Source organism: Lynx rufus, unplaced genomic scaffold (genome assembly GCF_022079265.1).
Source record: "Lynx rufus isolate CCGP_SWC_20201006 ecotype Redwood Valley unplaced genomic scaffold, mLynRuf1.p SCAF_15, whole genome shotgun sequence".
Lineage (NCBI taxonomy): Eukaryota > Metazoa > Chordata > Mammalia > Carnivora > Felidae > Lynx > Lynx rufus.
Genome location: NW_025814829.1, coordinates 46,782,492 through 46,795,008, shown reverse-complemented (window position 1 = coordinate 46,795,008; position 12,517 = coordinate 46,782,492). Strand labels below are relative to the sequence as shown.

General features: G+C 41.5%; 1 protein-coding gene across 10 annotated transcripts in view; it reads left to right on the top strand.

The window, feature by feature from the left end:
* RABGAP1L (RAB GTPase activating protein 1 like) overlaps positions 1-11,556 on the top strand; it is a 770,330-nt gene extending 758,774 nt beyond the window's left edge. For all 10 annotated transcript variants that reach the window (XM_047076973.1, XM_047076974.1, XM_047076971.1 and 7 more), the window contains 4 exons: positions 615-698; positions 3,847-3,918; positions 8,259-8,456; positions 9,431-11,556. In XM_047076973.1, coding sequence (XP_046932929.1) covers positions 615-698; positions 3,847-3,918; positions 8,259-8,456; positions 9,431-9,583 — 507 coding nt within the window. In that variant the 3' untranslated portion in view covers positions 9,584-11,556. The remainder of the gene's footprint in view (positions 1-614; positions 699-3,846; positions 3,919-8,258; positions 8,457-9,430) is intronic.
* Positions 11,557-12,517: the final 961 nt, after the last annotated feature.

Sequence of the window (12,517 nt, the reverse complement as noted above, 5' to 3'; positions counted from 1 at the left end):
TTTTTTTTAATTTTTTTTTAATGTTTATTTTTGAGAGAGAGAGACAGAGTACTAGTGGGGAAGGGCTAGAGAGGGAGAGAGGGAGAGAGAGAGAGAGAGAGAGAGACACAGAATCCAAAGCCGGTTCCACCTCTGAGCTGTCAGCACAGACCCCGACGTGGAGCTCGAACTCACAAACCGTGAGCTCATGACCTGAGCCGAAGTCGGACGCTCAACTGACTGAGCCACCCAGGTGCCCTTCAGTAATTTCTTACCTAGCAGTAAGATTATGTGCAACGTTGCCCTGATGTTTTGTTTTAGACTCTTCATAAGAATAAAGATAGCTTCAGAAGGGACACTTATTTAATAATATATTTATAAAGTAAGTGGTAAGCATAAGCAGCTCTATGGTGGGTTGCTCATATGTCTTACACATTGCAGGAAAGAAATATTTCTTCATCTCTGGACATGATTAGGCTTTTCGAATGCTCGAGAAATAGCTTCAGTGAGGAAAATTTATCTAGTTGTAGTTGTTAACGTTGGCATTGACCAGACCGGGCCGACTTAAGTATAGGTGTTTGTGGAAATTGATCAGGACTTTGAGTCTTGATGTTTTGCATCCTCCCTCTCTCTAGCTGAAAGAAGTCTTTCGGAAACAGCTGGAGAAGGCAGAATATGAAATAAAGAAGACCACTGCGATCATCGCTGAGTATAAGCAGGTAGTGTGCTACTGTGGCTCGTGTTGCTATAAAAGTGATTTTTCTTACTGTTTCTCTTTGGGTAAAAAAACATTTTTTTGTTTTTAGAGTTTCCAGAATAGTGACTGCATACATTCATTACACTGGGCGGCTTACTTTCTCCGCTGAAATAGACAGTGAGCTGACATGCTTGCTGATAACATGGGAGGTTTAACCGAACAGAACAATCTGTTGGCTGTTTACGATGTTTGGTAGATTCAGAGGAACAGGAAACTGGATTATTACCATTGGGATCCCGTCTCTGCCCTACTCAGAAGATGATTTCAAATAGATCTCCCCAGTAACATTTGCCTCTTTGCAGAGGACTAAGGTTTAGCGATTCCTCATCCCACACGGCTCTGTGGCCTTACCCAACTGTGGCCAATGCTAGCAGGAGACATTCTATTGGGAACCTTTGATCTCTTAGTGGAGGGTTTGCTCTCCTTGAGGATGCATCTGGCCCTGACCCCATCGCCAGAATGCTTCCAGAAAGCCCTCTTTCCAGCTTGCGTAGTATCATCTCGTGCCTGCTGCTCATGCCTAGCACACGGCAAGGACTCCACATTGCCGAGAAAGCCTCGAGTGGACTGCTGAAGTTCCAGTGTTCCAGAATCAAGGCACCGTATTGTGCCACCTCCTCAGCTTAAGAATTTCTCTGGGGTCTCTTGCCTCATATGGGAGTTTGAAGTCTGATTCTTACTCTTTTTTATTAACATGGGTTTTTCTGCTTAGAAATGAAATTTCTGTTCCTCATGGAAAATTGAGAAAGTGTAGAAAAGCACAAAGAAACCCTCCCCCCTTAACCTTGCCAATTAGAAATAATCACTGTAATATACTGAATATGCATCGCTGCTATGTAAATAAAAATGTGAGTTATATCATCCATGCTGATATTTACGACTAGTGCACTTCATATATTATGAACGTCTTTTCAGAAGGGTTCTTCTCCTTTGTGGAAGATTGCTTAGAAATAAGGCTTCAGAGCTGTCTTACTCTCTTTTATTGATAATCAGTATATGTTTATTTAATGTCTGCTATCTGAGAGGCTTGATTCTTTGGGGGAATAAAAGAGGAGTTAATTCAATTTCTCCCCTTTAGACGCTGCTCTTGTAACAGGGAGATAACACCTGTGCACAAATAAGAGAAAAGGGAACTTACTGACCATGGGAAATAAAACCCTTCCTGGAGGAGGGTTGATTTGAGCGGTGCTTCGAAGGCGAGGCAAGATTTGGGTGTGCGGAGGCAGAGGAGGAAAGAAATGGGGAACAGAGAACACACGCAAAGCCACAGAGATAGGTTAGCGAACAGAAATAGTTTTGTTTTGTCAAGAGTTTCAAGTACAGAAAAGAAGTAAAGGTGAGTTGGGTCCCAGTTCAAGGAGGGTTCTTCAGTTAGACTGAGGAGCTTGGATTTTATTCTGTTTATAGTAGGAATGTTTGAGCAAGAAAGTGGCATGATGGGGGAAATACTGGTGGCACTAATCTGTCCCAGTGAGAAACGTGAAACCAATGGGGAGTCCCACAAGCAAAGATACGGACCAGTAAGAGGCTAACAGCAGAGGCCAGGTGAGAAAATACAGGGCCCTGAACTAAAATAAGTAGTAATGAAAATGGAGAAGAGGAATGTAGTCATTTTCTTGCGAGACCAGGGAAAACACCGATCCCTAGATTTTCCGATTGGATAACTAGGAGAAGGGATGGGTAGACATTAGCCAATACGAGGAACATTAAAGACCATGCGCTATGGAACTTGCCATCACTGCAAATGGGTTTTTTCCATCCCCACATTAGGCCATGGGTGGCCGCCATATGTAGCACTCTTCAAAATAGTAATCTTTGGGACTGTTCTCGAATATTATCTGGCAGGCACTACCAGTCATGTAAAGGCAACGGACCCATCTGTCTGAAGATAATTAGGACATAAAACATAATCCAAAAGCATTCTATAGTTGGAATTGGCTGTTATGGTCCTTATTATGGAATCTTCGGGGTTATTTGAAAGGGTTTCTGGTTTGCCAAAATTACTGGGGAGACTGCTTCTTTTTCACATCAGCTGATACAGCCCTAGTCATCATTTACAGGCTGAGAGCTGGAGAAATCAGAAACTGAACGCAACAAGCAGGCCCTGCTCTCTAGAGCCATTTTTTGAGTAGACTGGGATTTTTTAAAAAAATATCTGTTTTGATAATAGAAGTAGATCTTTTACGTTTTTAGTTCAAGTTGCACTTTAAAATTTGACATCCCCTAACGATTTTTATTCCATTTTTCAAAAATAAAAGATTCGTATGTTACTCAAGGAATTTGAACTTCTAGTATTTTTTTTAAGCAAATGGCTTGTTTGTTTGTTTGTCTGGTTGGTTTTAGCTTTGAAAGCACTGATTTCTACCTGTTCCTAGTACTTCTTGTTAGCACCTTCTTTCAGAATCAATAATGATGAGATTTTCTTTAATGAGCACTTACTATAGGCCAGGTGCTATACTGAATCTTTTATGTACATTTTTTCCCCATTGATTATCACAGCACGGCACTTAGTGTTGAGGAGAGAACTGAAGCTTAGATTCGTGAGTTTGCCCAAGGAAAGTACTAGAGCTGGACCTCAGGCTTTTTATTTCACTCCATGTTGCCAAACCACAAGATCAGAATTTTAGTCTTTATTAATTTCTGGTCATTTTAACTGTTTTATCCCCTTTGCCACGTTTTAGGGAAACTCTGGTAATTGAAAACCGAGACTCGCTGGGTGACTGTAGACACGAGCAGTTTCTGGTCCAGCATTCTTTTCACCAGATTTCCAGAATGGTACCTTGCACAGAACTGACACTCAGCAAAGATGCCATAGGTTGATTCCAAAATAGGACAGGAATCCACTGGAACTAGTCACAGATTTGGCTAGTGACAGAAATCAAAATACCCCACGTGTTTTTCCTCTAATTAAGACTAAGATAGGCTTTACACACAGAACACTGTCAGGCTTTCTGATGCGCATTGCATTTGTGGGGCTGTTCTTTTGCTCAATCTCTTTAGCATCATCCGAGAAGCGAGAGTAACTCATATGAGTTGATAAACAGTCATGTGCCCGTGCTGTGCAAGAGTCGGTCTACTTTCCAGTAAAGAAACTCTTTTCTTTTCTTCAGATCTGCTCCCAGTTAAGTACCAGACTGGAGAAACAGCAAACAGCCAGCAAGGAGGAGCTGGAAGTGGTAAAGGTGAGGAAGAATGAAACAGATCTCTGGTATTTCTTCCAAATTCACACAGCCTTTAGTCCCGGATAGGACATCCCAGCCCGTGAGGATGCCCCACGGGCAGAACAGTTTGTGAGACGTCACACCCACCCTGCCCCTCTCGTTGTTTCAAAGGATTTAGGAATTGTGGGAAGCAGCATCTGTCTCCGACTGGGGCGCGATCCTCTTCCCAGCCAGCAGAAAGGTTGCATCCCCATAAATCTTAGGGCTTGTCAGAGGCAGGTGGTAAGGACTTTAGCCTTGTCCCAAGAGGCCCCTGAGCATTCTGGGACGGTAGACACCTGGGAGGCCTCTGCAGCCTGCATCCTACCTGTGCCTGAATCGATGCGGCTTCGGGGTGCAACCCAGGAGGATCATCCCATTGCTCTCCACCAGTTTTTTAGAGGGTTGTTTTTAAAGAAAACCAATGGCATTTCTTTATATGCTGCCCCCTGGCGGTAAAACTCCTTTTGTTGATTATGTGAAAATAGCAATCGCTTATTCCATAGAAACCACAGTAAACCACGTGAATTGGTCTTCTTAAGAGGCAGTGTGGGCACACCCAGCTCTTGTGATCTGTGTTACAGAAACCTGACAGAGTTCTCTTTGAATATATTCGGGTTTCATGCTAGTGAATAAATGCATTCATTTAACAACTTGGACAAGTTATTTACCTCTCGAAGCTTTATTTTGTATCCTGTAAAATAGACATAACATTACCTGCCTCATCAGGTTATTTTGCAGATTAAATAAGATAACATATATAAAGTGCTTAGCTTAGTAGTTGGCATACAATAGATACATATTTTTATAAGTTTATAACCTGAAAACATGAGACATGAGAACTGAAATATGAACCTTGTTCTGACTTTGTATTCCAAAAGTGTTTTTTTCTTAAACATTCTGAGATTATTAGTGACTATAAAGCTGGTCATCTCCCCGCCCAAACCCTAGAATTCGGGGCTCATACCTTTGCTCTCTGGTCCACCTTTACCCCTCTTCGTACTTAGCCTTTATCATTCTTTTTACACTGACCAACACTCAGTTGATGAAGTGCCTTGGCATAAAAGGGTTAACCATCCTGAACTAAAATCTTTGTGGAAATAGAAATGAAATGGATTTACGTGGATACTCGAGGTTTTATTGAGCATCCAACTATGTGCACAGCTATGACTTGTATTGTTTTATGGAAATTATGTATAACAAGAAGCTTAGAATTTTCCTGCAGGAGCAAGTTACACATATGTACATGAAACCTTTAGGAAATAGTTCAAAAGCATGTAAGTCAGCGTTGAGTTGGATGACAATCAGGGTTGTAGAGAAAGCAAAATCATAAGAACTACAGACCAGAGATGACTTTATGGAGGAGGTTGGACTGAAGCAGGATGGGTAGAATTCTGTTAGAAGGATTTTAAAAAGACATTCTGGGGGCACCTGGGTGGCTCAGTCGGTTAAGCATCCGACTTTGGCTCAGGTCATGATCTCATGGTTCACAGGTTCAAGCCCTGTATCGGGCTCTGTGCTGACAGATGAGAGCCTGGAGCCTGCTTTGGATTCTGTGTCTCCCTGTCTCTCTGCCCCTCCCCTGCTTGCATTGCCTGCCTCTCTCTCTCTCTCTCTCTTTCTCACACACACACACACACAAATAAATAAACATTAAAAATTAAAAAAAAATTTTTTAATGACATTCTGGAAAAAACTGTTATTGAAGACCCAGAAATTGGAATGAGCATTTTGGTATTTCATCAAGGAGACTGTGTGATTAGAGTATGTACGAAGGAATAGAGGGAAATACTGAATAAGGAGGTAGGGTTATCTAATGAGAGGCCATGATATTTGGGAAGAGGAATTTGAACTTGTTTTAGCTGAATAAAGAATAACTAACACCTATTAAACACTTACTGTGTGTACTGTTCCAAGGATTTCCCCATTTAATCCTCACAGCTTCTGAGAAGGTAGATACTATTATACCTTCTTTCTAATGATTTACCATGTCTTGTTTTTATTGATGATTACTAAAATAGGTAATTCATGATCTCAAGGTCACTTAGCAGGTAAACGGTAATGCCAGGATTTGAACCCAGGGAGTGGGACTCTACTCTCCACACCCTTAGTCATTTCCATACTACATCCTGTTTCATCAGAGCTACTTCCTTTTCATTTCGTTTGGCGCGATGCTGCAGCTTTTGATTTTTCCATCCTCCCATGACACGGTTCCCCCTTCAGATAATCCTCTACTCTGTGATCAGAATGAGCATTCCCCAGTGTATATTTGACTGTCTCTGTGCATCAGTTTAGACTTAGATTGGCCACATATAGGAAACCCAAATCAACATTGGCTTAAACATAGAAGATGTTGATTCTCTCATGTAAAAATAAGTCTAGGGCTAGAAAGATCCTTGGTTTCATCAGCAGTCCAAGCTCATTAGTTATTAGTGACCCACATCCACAGCATTAGTGACCTTCCATCCTCACGGTGACCTAAAAGTCAAACCTGTCAACTGGAGTTTCTTCCATCACACCCACATTCCATGGTAGAATGTTAGGCTGGAAGGAGATGCGACGGTACGAGGGCTCAGCTCCAGCAGGGTGAGCTCTGAGTAGCTTCCTTAAGCTCCCTACCACACTTCCTTCCGCTCACATATCAGAACTTAATTTCATGGGTACACCTTGCCTCAGGGGAGTCTGGGAAATGGCACCTTGTAACTGGGCAAACTGCCAGCCCAAATAAAATCAGGAGTTCTGTTATCAAGGAAGAAGGGGAGCCCTGCGTCAGGCTCAACGCTGGCAGCGCGGGAGACGGATCTGGTGGGAACCTGCAATCTCTACCACAGCTTTGTACTCAGCATGTTCGCCTGACTGCAGCGTCATGAGGCTCATTGGTCTCTCTCCAACAGATAGCACAGGATGGAGTGAGTGAATGCATTTTCTGTAGGATAAAAGCAGGATTCGATAGCATTACATTTAAGGACCGTTAGATCATGGCCGTGGAGAACCCTTCTCATTTCCTGCCTCTCCCTTTTGCGCCATTTACTCCCGCTCGAGCCATCTCAGGCTCCCTGCGGTCCTGTGAAGGGCCGGTGTCTCTGCACCCAGTGTTCTCCCTGCTGAAATGTCCTCCTCCCTCAGTTCAGCCTAATAACACTGCTTACCCAGCTTGGTAAACTTTTCATCATTTAAGACCCCGATCAAAAGCCACCACTTTAACATTTTATTTGGTCAACAATAAATATATATAACAAATACTTGCTGTGTGCCTATTTAGTGCCAGTAGTGGGCTGATTATCCTCAAAAGGTTCTTGAGAGTTACAAATATCTTTTAAGTGACTAATGAATATTAATCAGGTAGGAATCTGAAGAGTGCTTTAAGGATGGGAGAAGAAAGAAATCAGTGGGGGCTGAGAAGGTGACTTTTAGGGATTCAGGCCTGGGATGGGGAGAGCTTGGACATGTCGAGAAATCATTTAATGACCAGCTGACTATGGATTGAAGGAGGAGGAGGCAATGAGAAGATAACCCCAAAGTGTTCAGGCCTAAATGGTAGAAATAGGCACAATGACAGAAGTGTGGGGAGAGTTGCTCTGTGTGTGTGCGTGCGTGTGTGTGTGTGTGTGTGTGTGTGTGTGTGTGTGTGAAGAGAGGAGTATGGTTTCTGTTATGGACAGATTATAATGATAGTACATTAAAATAGAAATATTCCATATATTTTAAGACAACAATAGCACTGTTGTCTTGAAGAGAGTGCTGTGTGCTTGACTGGCAATCTCGGCATGTGGCAGAGTTACCTTCATTACCTGGAACAGTAATGGTCATCTTTGCTTAAAGCTGAACAAAAGGACCTAAGCTTTATTTGTTGCAAGGATAGATTTAGGTTAGTCATCATGGCCTTTCTCAGTCTGCTGTGGGCTAGGTACTTAAACTCTGAGTTCCTTCACAGGTATGATGGGGGTTTTAATAGTACCTGATGACCTCGCTGTAGGATTAAATGAGACACTGCTCGTAGAGCGTATGGCATGGCGCTTGAGGAAGAGGAGTGGAAGCCCAACATTCCTAGAACAGATTTCAGAGAGATGCTATAATTTCCGTTTCCAGGGTCTCCCTAGAGATACTTTATGGAAAAAAAGGAGCACCTATCTTGCAAATTTGGGTTTTGTGCTGACTAAAACCATTTTGGTGGCAGCACAAGACAAGTAATTACCTCCAGAAACAGACCTGCATCTGATGACCACAAGCAGAGGCTCAATAAAACCCGTGTCCTGTTGTTTCAGGAAGCGCGTTATGCTATGAAATGGTTTGAGGTTGGTTATCCCTTTCGGATGTTTCAGGGTAAGATGATGACGTGTAAACACTGCAGTGACATTTTCAGCAAAGAGGGCACTTTGAAACTAGCGGCCATCAGCAGAGAGGACCAGGGGATCGAGCCGGACGACGAGAAGGACTCCCTGAAGAAGCAGCTGAGGGAGTTGGAGCTGGAATTGGCGCAGACCAAGCTGCAGCTGGTGGAGGCTAAGTGCAAAATCCAGGTTGGTGATCTGGTAAAGGATCAACAGGAGCAAACAGTTAGGGCGCCAGGACACCTTCTCACGCTTTGGAACGTGCGTGTCTGGCTCAGAGTCTGAGACGCTTCCATAGGTGATTACGTTGTTTGCCTACCGAGGTGTCCCGCGTAGTCGCATGTTACGTCATCGTGTTTAAGCAGGGACATAAATGCATAGTTTTAAATGAAAATGTAATAATTAAAATGAGATCTTGGGGGAACTTAGGCATATGCTTTTTCCGTTTTTTTGTGTTTGTTGCCAAGGTCCTTTCTCATTGAACTTAGCCACTTTGGTAGCTGATCCTGAAAATGAAAGGCCAGACTTTTCTCCGTTATCCCTCCCTGAACAGTTGAACATTGGCTGATACCCCTGCTTCTTGGAGGGGCTTTTTATCCTTCGTCTTTACCTGGTTTTACCAGATCCCTTTTCCCATAATCTCTTTCCATGTTGGAAGATAACATAATTAGAAAAATCATCCTGGATTCTGATGGACTGTTCCCCATTCCCTTTTCCTCCAGATCCTTACCCATCGCCATAACCTATTTTTGTGCTGGACCCTGTATGTCCTCAGGGGCAAAGGCCATGTGTTTGGAACTAGAACTCATTCATGCTTACACTATCAGTGAAAATTCAGATTCAGTCCATGCACACGTCTATGTTTAGTTGTGGTTTCGAACCCGAGCCTAAATTTGGACCGAGATTGCCCGGGGTGGGGAGGGTGGGGGGGGTGGATAAAATGAGGTTTCATTTCACTGTTCAGAGAAAGCAGTCTCTGATTTTCAGCGGTAACTCTTTTAACTCTAAAGTGCATTAAGAAGCCAATTTAATCTCTCCTGGGTTTTGTGGGAGGAAAGCTATGGCTCATACAGACTTGGGGATTCCAAAAAGCAGTATACTCTTAATTTGGGGGGCAGAGGATAAACATTTATACAATGCAATGATTTTTTTTTTTTAATTAGGAACTTGAACATCAGAGAGGAGCCCTTATGAATGAAATCCAAGCTGCAAAAAACTCTTGGTTTAGCAAAACCCTGAACTCTATCAAAACGGCCACGGGCACCCAGCCGCTGCAGCCACCACAGGCCACCCAGCCACCCAAGGAGAGCACATAGTTCCAGCCTCGCCCGAGCACAAGAGCACAATGATCAAAGTGACAGAAACCCAGGAGGACTCTCCCCAGTGTCCCTTTGAAGGAAAGTAAAGGAGGCCAGAAAGCAAGCCAGAATCTTTCAGTAGCTCTCTTTCTTGTTTGATACTTTTCAAAGGGATGTTACTTAAACTGCCCTGACTTATGTTGAATACCTGTTTTCGAGCTTCTTCATGGGAGGCCACGTTCAGTTCCATCATAGTGATTACACATTATTTTATATGCCTGATGTTTAGTTGGAAATAAGTAATTCAGAACTAAATGCCTTTTATTTAGAACTAATTATTCATAATTACTTTTATCTTCCATAAAAATGGAGATGTCTTTTATTCCAAGGTTGAAGTGATAAGATGATATTTGTCACAGCAAATAAAAAAAAAGAAGAAGAAAGAAAGAAAAAAAGATTGAAACCGAAAGCTCTTAACTTTTCAGGACTTATTCACAGAAAGCACACTGTGGGGCCATTCGTGATGACCATCAGGTTTCTTCCCGAAAGTGATTCCCTGGATAACGATAATCCTGTCTAAAGAGTAAACCTGGGATTGAGCAGTCCCCAAAAGGAATTAGTTTATTTTCATTTTCTGTTGGGTATATCTGGAAATGAAATGGCAAGAATCATAGAATAAGATAGACTATTGACAATACACGCTAGATGAAAGGCACTGGGATTTTGATAAACCATTTGGCCCTAGTATTCTAACGGGTCCTTTTGAGAAACTGCATGGGGATTGCATATTCCTAAGTATGAATACTTGCAGCAAACGTGAAGTCAGGAGGGTCTAGTGCGAGCTGCAGCATTAGGGAACCTTTACCAGACAAGCCTAGAGAGGCCCAGGTTCAGGCACTGTGCTTAAAATGAAATAGAGAACCAGGGACAGAGTATTTCATTTGATAATGACATATATTTGCTAAGGAAACACTAATATACTGTAGCTTTTTAAAGTTATGAAATGGGAAATACAGGCCAGCTTCACATCATCTTAGTTTACTGTTGGGCAACTTTTCCTGATTTCTGTATCTCCCTACAAATGTGCCCTTGGTACCCGAGAGGAAGAGATGCGAATGCATTGGTAACATTTTTGATTGAATACAAAACCTTTATAGAAATACTTATCTCCTGGAAAGGGAAAACTAGTGTTTAAAAGTTGGTGGAAATAGTTTTTTCAATGATATTTAACATGTCTGTGTGGATCGTCCTTGCAGGAAATCCTTTGGTAAGGACAAAACCAATTTTCCCATCTTCTAAGCTAGTTTGGAGGCCTTCGGTCCTTTGCACCACCCAAACTGCTGCCAGCATGTACAATAACATTTAGTGATACTCATCCTTGGCTTCATTGTTGAACACGTTCTTAGCAAGGACCTTAAACTCTGTAGTGCCACAGGGATTCTCGTCTGTGCCACATGTTGCAATTAAGAGTAACACATTCTTGGAAGTAAAAATTAAGGAAGAGCCATCTCGACTCCGGGAGCACGTGCTACAAGTTGCTCGTGGTAGATCCTTTCCTCCAAAATGATCATTAAACTCTAAAAAGTTAAGTCCCCTTCACTTGTGTTTATATCATCTACAACCCATGAAACCGATATGGATGTTACCCTTTGTTACACTCATCAAATAATACTTTTTTTACAGAATTATTTGTTTGGTCCTGACATCTTTCATTATAATATTCATTTCCTTGTACCAAAAAGAAAATAATCCAGCATTCTTGAGTGTGTGTTGACTAATATTCCCTACTCGGTGATTTAGCAAAGGTAATCTTTTTGTTGTTGTTTAAATATAATGGCTAGAAAAATTGCATCTTGGTACTTGTTTCTGTAAATCATTCAGTATAATTTTTTAGCTTTGCTGGTACTTTATGCTTTTATTCCAGGAAGCCTTGTACAAGTTGCCTTATGAAATGGCCAGCTAAATTAAAGATGTTCTTTTGTGTTTTGTGACTCTCATAGTTTTCCTGTAAGAGCTCTTTTTAACCTCCAAAACTCAGCACATTCCACAGAATGCCTAAATTGCAGTATTTTCCTTACATCGCAGTTGAGGGACAAATAGAATGGCTGTGGGTTCAGTCCTTACCTGTACTCCTGGCTCAGTTCCAGAGCCCCTAACATCTTTTTCTCTTTAAACAAAATCACCAGGTACCTGCATTCCAAATGTGTAATGTCTTTTGAATTTTCTCTTAACTCTTTCAAAAGATTTTAATGGCCACCTATAGATTTTTTTTTCTTCTCCAGTTCCATATCATACTTAGGTACGTGTATTGGTACTATAAGTCTGAACTGTTCCTTTGTGCAATGCCTTTGGGTCAGTAGCAATACTAAAGATAGAAAATTCAAAATTTGGTATAGGATGTGATTATTCATTCAATATGTTCTCATAGCACTCTCCCAAACCACATATCCTTCCCCACATACAGTTTGCAAACTTGTGCATCCCGGTATTAAGTAACTGCTAGTTTTAATTTCACTTATTTTGAAACATATTTGAAAATTGCCACTCTTCTCTTGAATTTCTTTTAGATATCAACTAACCCAAATATCTAGGAAATTTCCAAATATTCTAGAGTGTTTTTTGTCTTTTCCTAGGATATGTTGTAGAAAACATTCCTCCAAAAAATCCAACATTTGCAGAATTCTAAAGAGTGATGATTTCTTCTTTCATTAAATTCTGCAGAATAAATTAAGGGAATGAATTTCAATTTCATAATTCAGTTCATTAGCTTTTGTATCTCGAGACTCTTGTTTAACACATTCTTTCAAGCTGAAAGAAACCAGGCTGAATTTTGCGGTGCACATGTTTGCTAGCTTCCCACATCCCAAGCTATGGCACAATTTGGTTATATTTAGTTACATATAATTTAATGCAAAGATATTCTCAGTTACCTAATGTCCTGTTTATGAGTGC